The sequence below is a fragment of the Populus euphratica genome, unplaced genomic scaffold, assembly GCF_000495115.2.
Source record: "Populus euphratica unplaced genomic scaffold, PopEup_1.0 scaffold28.1, whole genome shotgun sequence".
Taxonomy (NCBI): Eukaryota; Viridiplantae; Streptophyta; class Magnoliopsida; order Malpighiales; family Salicaceae; genus Populus; species Populus euphratica.
The window spans coordinates 1,293,696-1,309,162 of record NW_011499862.1 but is presented as its reverse complement, the minus strand read 5'-3'; the positions used below and the strand labels follow the sequence as shown (position 1 = coordinate 1,309,162).

Genomic DNA, 15,467 nt, shown 5'->3' with positions numbered 1-15,467 from the left:
CATGAGGACCATGACTGTTCTTGAAAAAATCCGTACGTGTTTGTGCTGAAGATGACATCCTGTGAGCCAGAGCTCAAGGTGCCAATCATCCTTGAATTAACTCTCCTGACAATAAACTACAACTCAATTGCCAAGATGTCATATATCCCCACTCACTGCAAGGACAAGATTCAGGTTCGAGTTTCCTTGTAATTACAAAAAGAAAAATCCAAGAACAGACTCTCCTGACAACGTTTGAATAACTTTTTCAAAACACCAATGAATGACATGAAAATAAAAGTGAAACCTAAGAGTAAATGGCGGCCGCCAGTTAATATGATCGTCTTGGTTCAAAATACATGCCTCCAAATTGTTTTAGTGGGCTCACTTAATTGGTTGGGTGACAGAAAATAAAGTGAAATGTCAAGCATCCATGTTAACCTTTAAAGTTTTCCATATTTCCAACCAATTCGTGACGCTTCCTTGTTATATACAAGATAAAGCGAAAAACATCCAGCGATGAAGTTTAAGATGATGACAAACTGGTTCCATTGAAGATCCGAGAGTTATTAGCAATAACAAGAGAATGGAGTTGGCACGTCTGGAAGAGAACTTCCGACGTGAACAGATCAGTGAAAGTAATATCAGCATGTTCTTGTTGAATGATTTTTGCCTTAACTATTTCTGGAAGAAAATCCTGTTTACAACATCAACGGGTAGAGCATGAGCTGGATCTATGGCTTTCAATCCTGGATATTCAAGAAGCGAAAGCCCTGTATCACAATAAACAGGAAAACACTGTGAAAACATGACATCTGCAGCATGGATAAAAAATTAAACCAGGGATATGGCACAAAAGTAAAGTGAAACAATTGACCACAGTGCTTTACCATGCGATGCTATGCCAAATGTGAAATGTGAAATAACCGACAACACCACTTGCTATTCTACACTGGATGAGCATGCCATTCTTTTACTGAATATCAACAATCAGGTAGGGGCTTAGTAGGAGACCATATTATCCTAATCTAAGGGAAAGAAAAAGGTGGTTTCTAATTGCAATTCAAAGGCTATCTAGTTATTCAGCCTCGAAGTTCTAGATAAAATATGCAGCCTGAAGCTTTTCACCCCTCTTGCAAAAGGTCTTACTAGATGAAGAAGATGACAACACAGCCAAAGCTTTAATCGAAACTAGTTGGGGCCAGCTATATGGATCCTCTTGCTAAGATGAAGAAAAGACAAAATACATAACCAGAAGAGATGTCCAAGATGCTGACTTCAGGAATTTAAGATAAGAGTGAGTAGCCCTGGTGGCTTTTAAGAAATATTTGAAAAGGGAGGGAATAAAAAGCCATTAAACTACCAGCTACTCCAAAATATGTATGGTATACATCAACAGCATCTTCTGGTCTATCTGAAATTCCTCCATTTTCTGTATCCTGTAAATTTCAACAAACAAATATTAGCAAAAGCCATCTTCATTAGAACATTAACATCTTATGGTTCTCTTGATTATTCTGGAATCATAACCATAGTCCATTCAGTTCAAAACTGACCTGACAGTTTAAAATGAACTTAACTAGCTTGTCCTTGTTAATCCAATGAACTCTGTCAATCATAATCAGGCTGGAAAGAACCCACCATGAATAGCAAACCTGAAGAGATTAAATAGTCATAATCAGAAGAATAAATAAGAATCTTGGGAGAAAGGTACTTGTATTTGGAAGAAATACCCACATCAGGAAGTTTCTCAGGGCGACCATTTAGACCTCCAGATTTGACTTGGCGTTCACATAGCCACCAGCCAAGGAGGTCCTTGTCAACATGATGCAGAGACCCCGTAATAGCCAGAGCACCCACACAACAGAAAACTACAGTCACAAAGAAGACAAAAAAAATAAACATACTTGAAATTAAATTATATCCAGACATGCAACATCAAAAATCCAAGGTGATCAAACTCCAATTTGCAGTCTTCAAGAACATAACTTCATCGAATGATTCAGAAATTTTTTAATTGCAGTTAACATGAAGTTTCATGCAGCGGTCTACACAAACTTAGTAGCTCCAAATACCACTCAATTACTCGTGCTTTCATTCTCTTCCACTAGCTCCCACCTAGATGGAGTTTCAACATAATTTGAGAAATCAATGAACTATTTGCTAATCTCACCTCATTTTAATTAAAGCTTATGACAACCTCACCTTCCATTGCTAAATTAGAAAATTTGATTGAGTACAAATATCAAAACGTTGGTGATCAACAGGCACTTCTTTTACCAAATAAATGATCAAAATGATGCAGGTTCACATGGTGGATCATGGATGCAGTTTTAATCGTCACCCAAGACTACGAAACTGAAGGGTGAAAATTCTGCTCTTATGTTTCAGAATAAAATTCCAAGTGTGATGTGGAACATACTCTGGCCAGCATGAGACTCTCCGCCAGGAGTGCATCCAAATCCTCCATCCACATTTTTGCAACTTGCAATGTAATTCACTGCCTTCTCCATGTTTATTTTATCCAGACAATGCAAAATAGACAGACAACATATTGCAAGATATGAAAACCTGGAGGAAAAAAAAGATGAAAAGAACTGGCCTGTGAGATAATGTTTTACAAGTATAACTACTCATTCCAAAAAGCATGAGAAGCTGATTAGCTCAGATAGAAGGGACTGGTAGAAAGAATACCGAGAGTCTACTTCTCCCCACTCGTCCCCAGAAAACGATCCATCTTCATTTTGCAGCCCACTAATATCTGGCATAAAGTTGAGCAAACCAAGATATGGATGGCCTGTGATATGTTGAATTGGTATGCTTAATATCTCAATTCTGTTAGCCTCATATTTTTTTTAAGTCATCGACCCAAAAAATGAATGTTCATTCAATAAAAAAAAGCGAGGACAACATTAAATTTCAAACAATTGGTACTTTAGTGAACTAAACAGCTATTTATGTAAACAACACAACGAAGTTGCCATATTATAATGTACTTACTCTTTATGTGAACTAAATTGCAGCGAATGATGAGTTCCTAATAAACAAAATCTCAAATAAAGGACGAACAATCCCAAAGCTCACTAAAGAAAACCAAATAAGGATACAATTTGCAACTTTATCAGCATCCAGAACATTTAGCTTATCAAAAAGGGCCAAAACTTGTACAGCACTAAGGGTATACAGCATATGGGGGTCATGCCCAATATTACCAGCAAATCCACCTGCATAACAAATAGCAACACCACCCGTCTTACTGTAAGGATTCAATCTTTTTACTTGTTTATCTTCCAAGTTACATGACAAATATGTAAGAGCAGATAAATGAGATTGGTAATTAATGAAAGCAAACAAAGTCAAGTTCTTGACAAACCAGACTCATGTTGGCACTTCATGATCCATTCAATAACTTCATTTGAATCCAAAGCATCAAGCTTTCCTAAAAGATCCAAAGTAGCCAATCCCCAATACGCTCCATTCATTCTTAAATGCTCCAACACCACCGATTCGAAACTATCCTTTCTCTACGCCCACAATGGAACATAACCAAAAGATTCAAACTTTAGTAACTTTATTACACACAAAAATAAAAAAAGACAAATACTTATAGTGAAAAACAAACCTTTTCAACTGATAAAATGTATTTAACATGTTTATCAACCACTAACTCTCCCATCTGTCATGATCATACAATTGGTCAAGTTGAGGTCTTTACAAGTTCAGAAACTAAGAAAATTAAATTTTGACAACAACCCACAAGTTTATTCTGCAGAAATAAACAGATGAAAAGTGATGTAAGCTAGAAAAGGAGAGTTACCAGTGGAAATCTTGGTGGTGAATCAGAGGGAGGGAGGGAGATGGGGACCGGGGAGGGCGAGAGATCAGAGAAGCTAAGCTAGAATCTTTTATGGCCTATTCTTTTTTATGTTTTTTGGGCTCATGGAGGCCCATTTAATGTGTGAAGATTTTTTATGTGGGTTTGTTTGCAGCAATTACTTTGAGCAAGATTGGCCCATTACACGGTAGGAAAACAACATCATGAAAATAGAGAAAAGGAAAATGTTTATTAGATTAATTGCACTTTATTTCTTCTTTCTATTTTTAATTTTATATTTTAATTTTATTTATTTATATCCTTTACTGTATTTTTTTTTTATTAATGTGATCTCTCCTATATGATTTTATCATTTTTTTCATAAAATGTAAATACATGCCAATAGCATAGAATTTTAGACTTCAAACTTTCAAAAAACAAAAACGTTAGAAATAATGAGAAAGATCAGGAAAATATAGAAATAGTTTTTTAAAAAATTAATAAGAATTTTGGAGAGCCAAAATATCAGATTGAAAAATGGAAAATCGGAATTGAAAAATGGGAAATTACTAAGAAAGTAGGATTCATTTATTTATTTATTAAATGCTTTGTGCATGCATTTTATTTTTTAATATGCTGGAATATATTAGAATCTATATTATTTTTTTGGGTAAGGGAGAATGAATTAAAATTATAGATAGATTACATAAACCATGTTGCTCATAGATTAAGTTAGTGAATATGATACCAATGGGAAGAAACTTAAATACCCATACCCAAAGACAACATTTTAAATTGCATCTCTATGACTACAATTATTTTCAATCAAATAAGATTTCGTGAATAATTATTATTTTTTAGCTATTTATGAATTCTCCTTGATCTAGAAAATAACCTGTTTTATTTTTATGGAATATTTTTTCTGATTAATTTTGTTATTTTGATTCAAAATAAGAAAATATTAACCTAATTGAAGGAGGAAAGTGAGGGATTAACTCACACGTAGAAAGTAAACAGAAAAAAGAAAAATATTATAGATGAAAAACAAGTGCATTAAAATTAAAAACAAATGGGTAAAATTGATAAACTTAAAATTCTCAGGGGCAGAGGGCAACCTTCCCTCTAATTTTGTTATTTTAATGCTTTTTTTTAATAAAATATTTTATAAATAAATTTACTTATAATATTATCTAATTATTTTAACTATCACATCCATCTCATTATTATTACTACTATTATTTTTTAATATAAAAAAGAAAAAATATCATAGATTATTAAACATTATACAACAGAAACAACTTGCTTGCAATGAAGACTAAGTCTCGTTCATGTTTTTCCAACAATAAAAATCAAATCATTCATGTCAAGACTAGAGGATATAAAAATTATTTAAGTTTATCTTCATTAAGATAAAGTCTGGGAGTTTGCTTCAAATGGCAGTTTATAAAGATTTAAAATTTTTTTGAGTCATTTTAATATTCTAATATTAAGAATAAATTTTAAAAAATTAATATATTTTTTTAAAAAAACAAACATCTACAGAATGAACACAGAATTTTCCAAGGAAAGTGCAGGTGGGGGATAAGAAGAACAGAAAAGAGCTCGTGGTCAGCAATGGCTGGCTGGTTTCCTGTCCGAGGTTGACCTATGAATATGTACACAATTCATGATTTTGATTGAGTAATTGTTTTTGCGTTATAATTGATAAATTTACTATTCAAAAAAATTCAATTAATATTTTTAAATTATTTTAATATATTACTATTAAAAATAAAAAATATTATTTTAATTTAAAAATACTCTTAAAAACAACGGTCGCAGGCCCACGTTAATGCAAAAATATTTTTGTTTGTTTATTTTTTTCAAAAAAAATACGCAATGCGTCACTTCAGTCGACAAAGACGTGTGATAATGCACTCTAGTGGGCAAGTTGCATTGACATTTATAGCAAATGCCCCCTTATATATTTCTTTTTTAAGATCTAGCTGCAGAGTGAGATTCAAATGCCATTGTACCTGACTGCAGAGCTAAGTTCGAGGAGCCTTGAATCTGATAAAAATATCATATTTAATAGCATTGGACCGACTGGAAGGCAATTGAGTTTGGCGGCCCAAATAGCATTGAATAGAGCTACGATTTAAGAATATTGGATGGTAGCATTAAATAGAGCTACGATTTAAGAGTACTGGATGATAGTCAAGTTATATCTAATAACATTTTTTTTTACTATAAATAGCAAAAACAATGTTGCTCGGTACTATAATATTATCTATATTATAAACAATCTACTCTATAGGATGCTTCATCTTATATCTGGTTGTGGAGCTAGAATTAAACCTAAAAAGTCTTGGATTTAATTCACAAGGCAATTTATTGGTAGGGCTACTCAACCAGACTCAAGAATGTTAAATAGTATCAAAATAAAATCTAACAATATTTTTTTTATTAAAAATAGTAAAGAAAACATCTCAGTATTATCTTCAATGTAAATATTATATGTTTATATTGTAGTTCATAGTTCAAATATTCTATATATATAAATAATATTTTTTTTGGATTTGATTACTAGTCAGATTCAATAATATTAAATTTAACAATTAAATTAAACTAAACAACACTTTTAATTAAAAATAAAAAAAAAACAAAGCTTTTAGTGACAATTATATATTTATGATATGGTTAATAATATAATAAGTTTATATTCTTAATATCTTTATAATGTTTTTTCCACAACTTTTAAAGTACAGTGTGATGCCGTTAATCTAGTAACTATTATTATTATTATTATTATTTATTAAAATGTTGGATTAATATTGAAAAGAATTTATTCTCTTGAAAGATATATGTTTAAGAACAGACAACCCCAAACAAAAACTTCCTCACAAGCTCATGTAAAAATACTTTATATTATAAATAAAAATAAAATATATTTTCAAACCAGTTTACTTTTAATGGGCTTAAATCAAATCAAAGGTAATATAATACAGTGAAAGGATATTAAAGTGGAGGGTGCCGTTAAACTACCGAAACCGGAGGCTGGCTTTCCACAGTGAAATCTATCACAATGGGGGATCCATGGCAGGTCTTGTCACAGTCCACAAACATAATATTTTCTATGTGCTCTAAATCAGCAAACTTTATAAGAAGGATAGCACAAACAACGGTGCTATCCTTCTTATAAAGTTTACTTTTTTTTACTTCAAGTGTTGTCAAAATTCGGTGGCCTGCTAATCTTGAACCCCACTCTGATTAAGAAAGCGTTTCACACTGTATTTTTTAAAATATTTTTTTAATTTTAAATTAAAAAAATTAGAAATCTTTAAGAACAGGATTGTAACGCAATGTTAAATAAATTTTAAAAAATATTAAAAGCAATGCTAAACAAACTTAAATCACTATGGTAAAGCTACCCAGCCACAAAGAACAAAGGAATTGGAAAGGAGGTCGTCTCGAAGTAATCATTAATCTGGATAAGTTATTTTTTGTCTAATTAGTAGTCAAGGTAGCTAATCAAGTCTAGTTTTCTTGAAGATAAAGATGAATATATCGAATGAATTTTAATGAGTAGATTGATAAACTAAAGTCTATTTATTTATTATTTTTGCTAAAAACAGACCAGCCTCTCCTTGATTAACTATCCTGTTAAATGGAAATTGACCATAGGATAATTACCTACTTATTGCTCTTGCATCTTTCAAAGGTGTAATAAATACTTCAATTAAGGCAAACACGGTTGTTCTTATGAAGTTGACTATTCCTTCATCTACAGTCTGTCAAATTTTGGTGACTAGCTATGGCTCACCAAGCAGCCATTTTTGAACACCAACTGAAGCTCTGGTGGTACGCGTGACAACGAAAGGGTAAACATGCAATCAACACTTATCCAATACTTCACTACTAATCAAGTAATTAGCTGCTTAATTAACAAGTAACAGACCAAAAGCTACTCTTATCACCATTTTATAATTTTTATCGTTAATATGGAGCTCTTGTTAACTAAGGCTGGATATAAATTAAGCAGATCCATTACATTAACCAGTTAGGAAACTAATGTAAAATTAATTAAACATTACCCGTAAATTAATTTACTAGATTAATCAACGTTTCAATAAAAAGCATTGATTTATGCTAAAAGAATTTCTCGTAATTCATGATAAATTAAACGAATAAAGCAAATCCCTCGTAGATATATTAAATTAGTAGCTATAAGACTCTAATGATTTAGATTTAACCTGATTTTGATTTACTATTGGTCAGCTAGATCGATTTATTTTTTTTAATTTAAAAATATTATTTTAATAAAAAAATCTTGAGATTTTTCATCTACATAATCTGGATCATATTTTAGATTAATAAAGGATTAACAATTTGCACTATGATTATAAATCAGGACCCAACCAACTCATACATGAGTTTCTCATCTGATAAATTAAACAAAAAGCTTGCTAAGATTCTAGTCAAGGCAGGCATATATATAAAAGAAAACACAATTTTTGAAAATCAGTGGGGGGGGCTGTGGATAATGACAGGTGAGGCAATAATCCAGGCAGAAAAGGGTATGAACAAGTGAGTACCAAGTGGGTTTGGTGGATGGCCTTGGTTGTTTTGAGGCCATGTTAGACTGGCTAATATCTATTATGGCGTGCCATCCAATACCAGACTAGAATTTCTAGGTCAACCTTTTCAACGTCAACCCCAACTTTGTAAATTCTGAATCATAAAACGTGGTACTAGGATTGAACAAGAGGCATATGGTTCCATTCTAGAGCACACGGGAACTGCTGTTCTTAGCTTTTTCGATAACGCGTACAGGTGTCCTAAAACCTATGACCAATATGATGTTGGTGATGAATTATATATGAAGAAACAAAGACTTGATCACTGATTCTTAAACAACGTGTGCGTTGAAGAAAATCAAAAATAAAAGAGAGATGTTTTGTAGTTACATTCAAGGTTCCGATATATGATTAGATTCTCATAGAAACTCAGTTTTTTTTTTTCTCTCTCTTATAAAATATTCTTGAAGAGTTTTTACAGAAGTAAAAACCCATCTAAGTAATACTTGTCCTTTGCAAGAACATAGCATAATTTTCTACAAACAACATAACTTTTTTTTTTCAATTTTTTTTATAATAATATTCATTGACAATAACTCCTTTATATTGTCTCTTTGTGCGATCAAGTACTATACTTGAATCCTCTTACCAATACCTCACATACCACATTACATATTTTTTTACATGTTTCTCAGAATTGGGGTTGGAAATTAAATTCAAAAGCATAGACTTCACAATTGTGTTTTTTTAATTAATTAATTAAGCCAAGACCCTACCACTTGCAATTCTGTATATAAACTCAAGGAGAGCTGCACCTAAACCACAATCACATCTTATAGACCAAGACAAAGACATCAGTGCCCAAAGTCTGAGCTTTTGTCATTCATTCTTTAGGCTAAACCACAATCACATCTTATAGAACAAGACAAAGACATCAGTGCCTAAAGTCTGAGCTTTTGTCATTCATTCTTTCCTTTCAAGAAATTAACTTGATTAGCAAATCATGGAGGGCTTAATGGATCGTCATGAGTTTAACATATTGCCAGAAGGCTGTGTTTCTACAATTCTCTCCTTTACATCTCCACAAGATGCATGCAAGTCTTCATTGGTTTCAACTATATTTCAAGCAGCTGCAGATTCTGATGTAGTTTGGGAAAGATTTTTACCTACTGATTATCAAGATATAGTCTCAAGGTCAATGGTCCCTTTCAAGTTTTCTTCAAAGAAAGAGCTTTTTCTTCTTCTTTGCAGCTCTCTTCTCATAGATGGTGGCAGAAAGGTAAAGATTACTTATCCTATTAAAATGGGTAAAGCATAACTTTAAGAGATAGGATTTATTTAATCTTAACATCATATCTCATATATTTTCTGATGCAGAGCTTCAAGTTAGAGAGATCATCAGGCAGGAAATCCTTTATGCTATCTGCAAGAGATCTTCACATAACATGGAGCGATGAATCCCTGTATTGGCACTGGGCTTCTCTACCTGAATCAAGGTCGATTTTCTTTCTTAATTAATTATCTCGAGAGCCAGCTTAAAACAAAGGCAGGTGTGTGCATTGATATATATATTTACAGTTCGCTTTCTTCCTTTGTTCCAGGTTCTCTGAAGTGGCTGTGCTTAGAACAATGTGTTGGCTAGAGATTGTAGGCATGATTAAGACTCAAATGTTAACCCCAAACACAAAATATGGAGCATATCTTGTTCTAAAAATCACTGATCGTTCATATGGGCTTGATTTAATGCCATCAGAGATATCAGTTGAGGTAGGTAATAATCAAGGATCAAGAAACACAGCCTATTTACGTCTTGCCAAAGAACATGCCAGGAAAAAACAGATGGAGAGCCTGTTTTATGGGAATCGCATGCAGGTATTAGAATCAAGGGTGGCGGAAGGGGAAGGAAGAGTCCCAAGTGAAAGAGATGATGGGTGGTTGGAGATTGAGCTGGGAGAGTTCTTCAGTGGTGAAAACGATGAGGAAGTAAAGATGAGTTTGATGGAAGTAAAAGGTCATCATTTGAAAGGTGGACTTATCATTGAAGGGATTGAAGTGAGGCCTAAACACTAACAAAAATATGAATATTTTTGTTAGTAGATACTGTTCCATTAAATTCCTTTTCAAATCAGCTACTTTTCCTTCAAAGGGGATAAAGATTAAAGATCAAGAAGACAACAAAATGCTAAAGTTTTGTGCTATCTTTTTTTTTTTTTTTTATCAACATTTGATTCTTTCATTTGATTCCTGCATACCAAGAGAAAAAGTAAAGTAAAATTATGTGTATAGGTTTGTTGCTTCTTGTTCCATCGATGTATCTAGACTCTCTATTGATTCTTTCCTTTTTCATGTTCCGAATACAATGCAACCAGTCATTTGCTTGACATCACAAGGAATTACATACCACTTGGATCTCTTTTTGTTCATGAAGCTATCCCACTTAACTAAGTTACATTTGGTAACATGGTGCGGTGTAGTTGAATCTCTATTTAATTAATTAATGCATATTTCAGTATTTTTGTACGAGTCCCACAAAAAATTATCTATTAAAATCTTGATTATAAAATAGCTATAATTTGTTTATTTTCTTAAATCTATTTTTTTCAAATCACAACAATAAAAACTATCATAATATCAAATATACATTTCCTAACTAACTTGTAATATTTATGACTTATAATTTTCTCCATTTGAAACAAATCATTGAGTTGATATAAAATCATTGAATATATCTCGTTTACAATTTTAAGTTTTTTGAATTTAAAGTGATTCTGTAATTAGTGTTTTTTTTTTAATCGAGTAGTAATGATGATGGATATAGTTTTATCATCTTCCTTTGTTTAATTAAAGTAAAAACTCAAATAAAATAATTATGAATTTGTGTAAATTTTAATTCTAAATAACTTTTCATTTTAAAAAATATATCTGATGATTAATTTAAAATCATTATAGAGGTCTACCTCAACGAATTGACTCTTAGATAGAGAAAAAAATAAAATTCACATAAAATTATAAGAGGGTTGCTGTGATTATCCATTGTTAAAATTGCTCATGGCTTCTATAAAGAGAATTCAATCCATGAACACGTGAACCTTAGATGCCCAGAGATGTCCTCATGTGTTCAATTCATGTCGTCATGACAAGAACAAACAAGAAAAATGTCGTCACAATAACGATATAAATTGACTTGTGTGTGCTATAAATACTGCCATGCTCTTCGATGCATGAAACAATAAAATAAAACCCAGCAATATTCTGTACATTCTTTTCAAGACCCATTTCTTGTCCCTTTGTAGACTGTCCAGCATTTGTCTAGATTTTTTTTTTATAATAAAAAAACCCTATGAACTTGGATCTGTTGCCTGAAGATTTTGTTTTCACACATGATATCATCTGCTTCTCCTCGTGATGCTCGATGTGCTTCCCCTGTTTCCACGTTATTGGTTAGGTCCTAATCTGAGTCAGACACAGCGTGGCAGAGATTAAGAAGATATTCTTTCCAGATTAGCATTCCCATTGCCTAATTACTCTTCAAAAAAGGAGTTGTTTTTCAGGTTATGTAGCCCATATTTAATTGATGGGAGTAGAAAGGTAAAGTTAGTTTGAGCATAGCTCTTTTTTTTTTTCATATATATATATATGTATTTATTTATTTATTTATTTGACAAAGAAAAAATATATCAACATGGTTGATCGCGTAGATAAACAAAGTTTAAGTTAGAATTTAATACATAAAATTTTTCAAATCTCAGTGTAGGGTGGTTGATATTCATAGCTTGATTTGGAAGCATAGTAGTGAGGGTTTTACATTACATTGTCAAATTAAGATAATTATAAATTACTAACAATATTAATTAATGTGCATAATCAGAATATATACTACCATTAGTTGTAGTAATAGAGTATTGAAAGGCTACAAGCCAGCAGGTAAGAGTCGGGGAAATCCGAAAGTTGATTAAAATAAATGATCAAATTAAAGGGTTGAAAATTAGACTTACAAAAATTGAAAATGGTTGTAGTATGTAAAACTGATTTTTTTTCCTGGAAATTCAAAAATATTGATTATAGTTTTAAAACTTAATTTGTGATGAATATAAGATAAGATCTAGATTATGATTTGGGAGGATTGATCCTAGTTTTAATTTTTAATAAAATATTAAAACAATGCTGTAGACCATGCTTTTTTTCTTTTTCTAGCAAATTTAATGTTCTTGATTATGATTAAGAAAGTGAAAAGGGCAGCAAATTTTAGGGGGGGAATGAAAAGGGCTGATACAATCGACTTTAAAATGGGGGTTAGATTAAAATTATGTGATGGCATTTAAAGTTTAATAAAAAAGTTAATGAACATAATTGATTTTTTTTTAAAAAAATCTTAAATTGAAAATGATAAAAGAGAAAATCTAGGGAGGTTTTGAATTCATCTAAAAATTATAGTGCGTTTAAAAATAAAAATTAAATAAAATGTTAAGAATGCTGAAAAATTATAAAATACAAAAAAGATTTTGAACTAAAAAATACATATGAACTGAAAAATTTATAATACTGAAGGAATAAATAGTAGTATTTTATTAGTTACTCTCTAGATTTAATTTTTTAAAAAAATAATACAACTAAGAAAAAAAATTATTATATAGAGATATTTTTATTATATTTAGTGGATTATGGTTTTAGTTTTCTCTTTGAATTTTTTTTTTCAAAGTATATCCATAAAATAATTAATAAAATATTACTAATTATTTTTTAAACACCATATAATTTTCCTACCGACATAATCAAGATACATGCACAAACTGATAGAATCATGCCATACTTTTTTCAATGCTTAAACTACTTTATAAAAAACAATGACAATGTGTGGTAGAATGTATTAAAATACAATATAATAGAAAAACAAAATAATTAACTTTTCTTTTTCTATCAAGTTGCATTTTATTACATTCTGCCGACCAAATCAATAATTACTTTTAATTAGTTTAAGAATATATTAATTTCCAATAATATTATCAAAGATTTTAGGACAGTTTTTCTCAAGCTTGGTGATCCATGCACAGGATGTATGGATCAATCTTTAGCTTGGAGAAAGAAAAATACCACAGTTGACAGCACTGCCAAGCCGAATTTGGATGCACAGGCAGTGGAGCAAATATGAATTCTAGCCTTCAGAATTCATATTTGTTCCATTGCCTGTGGATGCATATGTGGGCTTAATTAAAATGTTTTTGCACAGTAAATCGTCGGGGAGGCTATAAGTTTTTTTTTTTTTTTTACAGCACACCAGCTTGAATTCGAATGGCTCTTTAGGCCTTCAAGCTCACCAGGAAAAAAAAATCAGTTTTAATGTGTAAAAATCAGTTTTTGAATTCAATTGTTCTTGAGTGGAATCAAGATGGTTGATAATTCCAAAGCTTATTCTAAATTTAAATATTTTCCTGAGTTTGACCGTTGCCAGCTTAAGCTTCTTTTTTTCTCCCATTCAACTCTAGCCTTTTTATTTGAAAATCAATGATACTCTTGCAAATTCAATAGCTTGAATATCATGAAAATGTAATTTTGCATGATTGATATAAAATGGTAATAATTATTTCCCTTTTATGATGAACAGAAGAATCTCATTGGAAAATTCAACAGGTAAGAAATGCTACATTTTGAGTGAAAGGGAGCTTTCAATTACGGGGGCTAACAATTCTCTCTACTGCTCCTGGAAACCCCACAGCCAGTCAAGTTTACGCTTCACCATAATTTTCAGAAGAAAATCACCACCATAGTTAATATTTTAAACCAAGCATGGTTTGATTTTTTTATTTTTTTTCAGATTTTCAGAAGTTGTTGAACTTAGAGCAATTTGTTGGTTACAGATCCATGGCAGAATCAATACCGAGATGCTATCTCCAAAAACAATATATGGGGCCTATCTAATGGTTAAATTTACTGGTCGAGCTTATGGATTAGACACTCTACAATCACAAATATCAGAAGAAGGTGGCAACTTCAAATCACTTGGCAAGGTTTATTTACGCCGGCGCCAAGACAAAAAATAAACAAGCTTGTTTCTTGAGTAGGACCAGAACTTTAAGATCAAAAATTCATGAAGTGGAAGGATGTAATTACCTTCAAGAACGTGAAGATGAATGTATTGAGATTGAACTGGGGAGTTTTTACAATGATGGGGGTGATGCTAAGGAAGTGGAGATGTGCCAAAGAGAGGTGCCTGGTGAGCATTTGAAAGGTGAGCTTATTGTTGAAGGAATTGAGCTTAGGCCTAAGAAAATGGTGAAGGTTTGAGCTTAATTCTTGCCCAGATTGTGAGTTGATAACCTCAAATTGTGTTTTGATCAAAATACTGTCCCATATAATTGGCAGCAAAGATATATAAAGCCATAATGGTGACAGTAAAGTTGAAGGCTAGAAATTATAATTATCATGGGCATGAATTTCCAGAAAATGTTGCCCAAATGATCTCTGAAGCACAGTACTGTTGAGTGTGTTCTCGACCACAGTGTTGAAATTGCTCCAAAACATTCTCATTTGAGAACCCCAAGGATTCTGGGGCATGTTTTTGTGACATTTTCCTTCATGTTCTTCAGTCTGTTTGGATTTTTTGTATTTTGTCTTCTGAATTCTGGAGCCCAAGGAAGCTCGGGCTACTTCAAATTCTTCTTCTTCTTTTTTTGGTAATTATATGAACGTATTTTATATACATCTTAATTAATTCTTTGAGATTTTAATGTTAATAATTAAATAAATCTACAATGACTCTAATTTATTAAGTAAATTCAAACTAGTTGACCGATTTCAAGTTGGCTACCACTTCAAATTCTTAAACGGGGGAGTGGAAGTTCTATCTATGGCTCTTGTCAAATTTACTTTAACAGCGAAAATGGCTCACCGAAAAACCTGCCAGGTTTGATGCAGGGAAGGAGACGAAGCCCGAAGCAAGCTTCAAGACGTATATGGGCCTTTCCACAATATTTTGATGAGCTTTATGAGTTGTTGATGATGGGCTGCGTTAATAGTATATTTTTTTTTTAATTAATATAGATGTTCAAATTTTATATTTATTTTAATTAATTTTATAGATTCTGAAGTTAATAATTATATAATTATTAAATTAAAAATTA

At 31.7% G+C, this 15,467-nt stretch overlaps 2 protein-coding genes and 1 long non-coding RNA gene across 3 annotated transcripts; 2 read left to right on the top strand and 1 right to left on the bottom strand.

Moving 5' to 3' along the window:
* Window positions 1–263: 263 nt before the first annotated feature.
* RGTB1 (RAB geranylgeranyl transferase beta subunit 1) lies at window positions 264–3,908 on the bottom strand. The gene is made up of 10 exons (XM_011025424.1): window positions 3,797–3,908; window positions 3,602–3,655; window positions 3,353–3,503; window positions 3,087–3,203; window positions 2,674–2,740; window positions 2,402–2,550; window positions 1,717–1,850; window positions 1,536–1,634; window positions 1,343–1,418; window positions 264–752 (listed from the first exon to the last, which is right to left on the bottom strand). The coding sequence occupies exons 2-10, from the start codon at window positions 3,653–3,655 to the stop codon at window positions 658–660; spliced, it is 942 nt and encodes a 313-aa protein (XP_011023726.1). The 5' UTR covers window positions 3,797–3,908; the 3' UTR covers window positions 264–657.
* Window positions 3,909–9,252: 5,344 nt separating this feature from the next.
* On the top strand, window positions 9,253–10,861 carry LOC105125121 (F-box protein PP2-B15-like). The gene is made up of 3 exons (XM_011025423.1): window positions 9,253–9,628; window positions 9,727–9,845; window positions 9,951–10,861. Exons 1-3 carry the CDS (start codon window positions 9,353–9,355, stop codon window positions 10,417–10,419), a joined length of 864 nt encoding a protein of 287 aa, XP_011023725.1. The 5' UTR covers window positions 9,253–9,352; the 3' UTR covers window positions 10,420–10,861.
* Window positions 10,862–11,607: 746 nt separating this feature from the next.
* Window positions 11,608–15,020, top strand: LOC105125120 (uncharacterized). Its single transcript, XR_842185.1, has 3 exons — window positions 11,608–11,937; window positions 13,952–14,113; window positions 14,205–15,020. It is a non-coding gene; the product is annotated as an uncharacterized LOC105125120 (long non-coding RNA).
* The last annotated feature ends 447 nt before the right edge of the window (window positions 15,021–15,467 follow it).

What these genes read in the sequence shown, in the direction of transcription:
- RGTB1 (XM_011025424.1), bottom strand. Translation starts at nt 3,655, where the DNA reads ATGGGAGAGTTAGTGGTTGATAAACATGTTAAATACATTTTATCAGTT. An exon ending in GAAGTGCCAACATGAGTCTG is followed by an intron (nt 3,204 to 3,352) that starts GTTTGTCAAGAA and finishes TTTGTTATGCAG; the next exon opens with GTGGATTTGCTGGTAATATT. An exon ending in TGGGGAGAAGTAGACTCTCG is followed by an intron (nt 2,551 to 2,673) that starts GTATTCTTTCTA and finishes TTTTTCCTCCAG; the next exon opens with GTTTTCATATCTTGCAATAT.
- LOC105125121 (XM_011025423.1), top strand. Translation starts at nt 9,353, where the DNA reads ATGGAGGGCTTAATGGATCGTCATGAGTTTAACATATTGCCAGAAGGC. An exon ending in TCATAGATGGTGGCAGAAAG is followed by an intron (nt 9,629 to 9,726) that starts GTAAAGATTACT and finishes TTTCTGATGCAG; the next exon opens with AGCTTCAAGTTAGAGAGATC. An exon ending in GCTTCTCTACCTGAATCAAG is followed by an intron (nt 9,846 to 9,950) that starts GTCGATTTTCTT and finishes CCTTTGTTCCAG; the next exon opens with GTTCTCTGAAGTGGCTGTGC.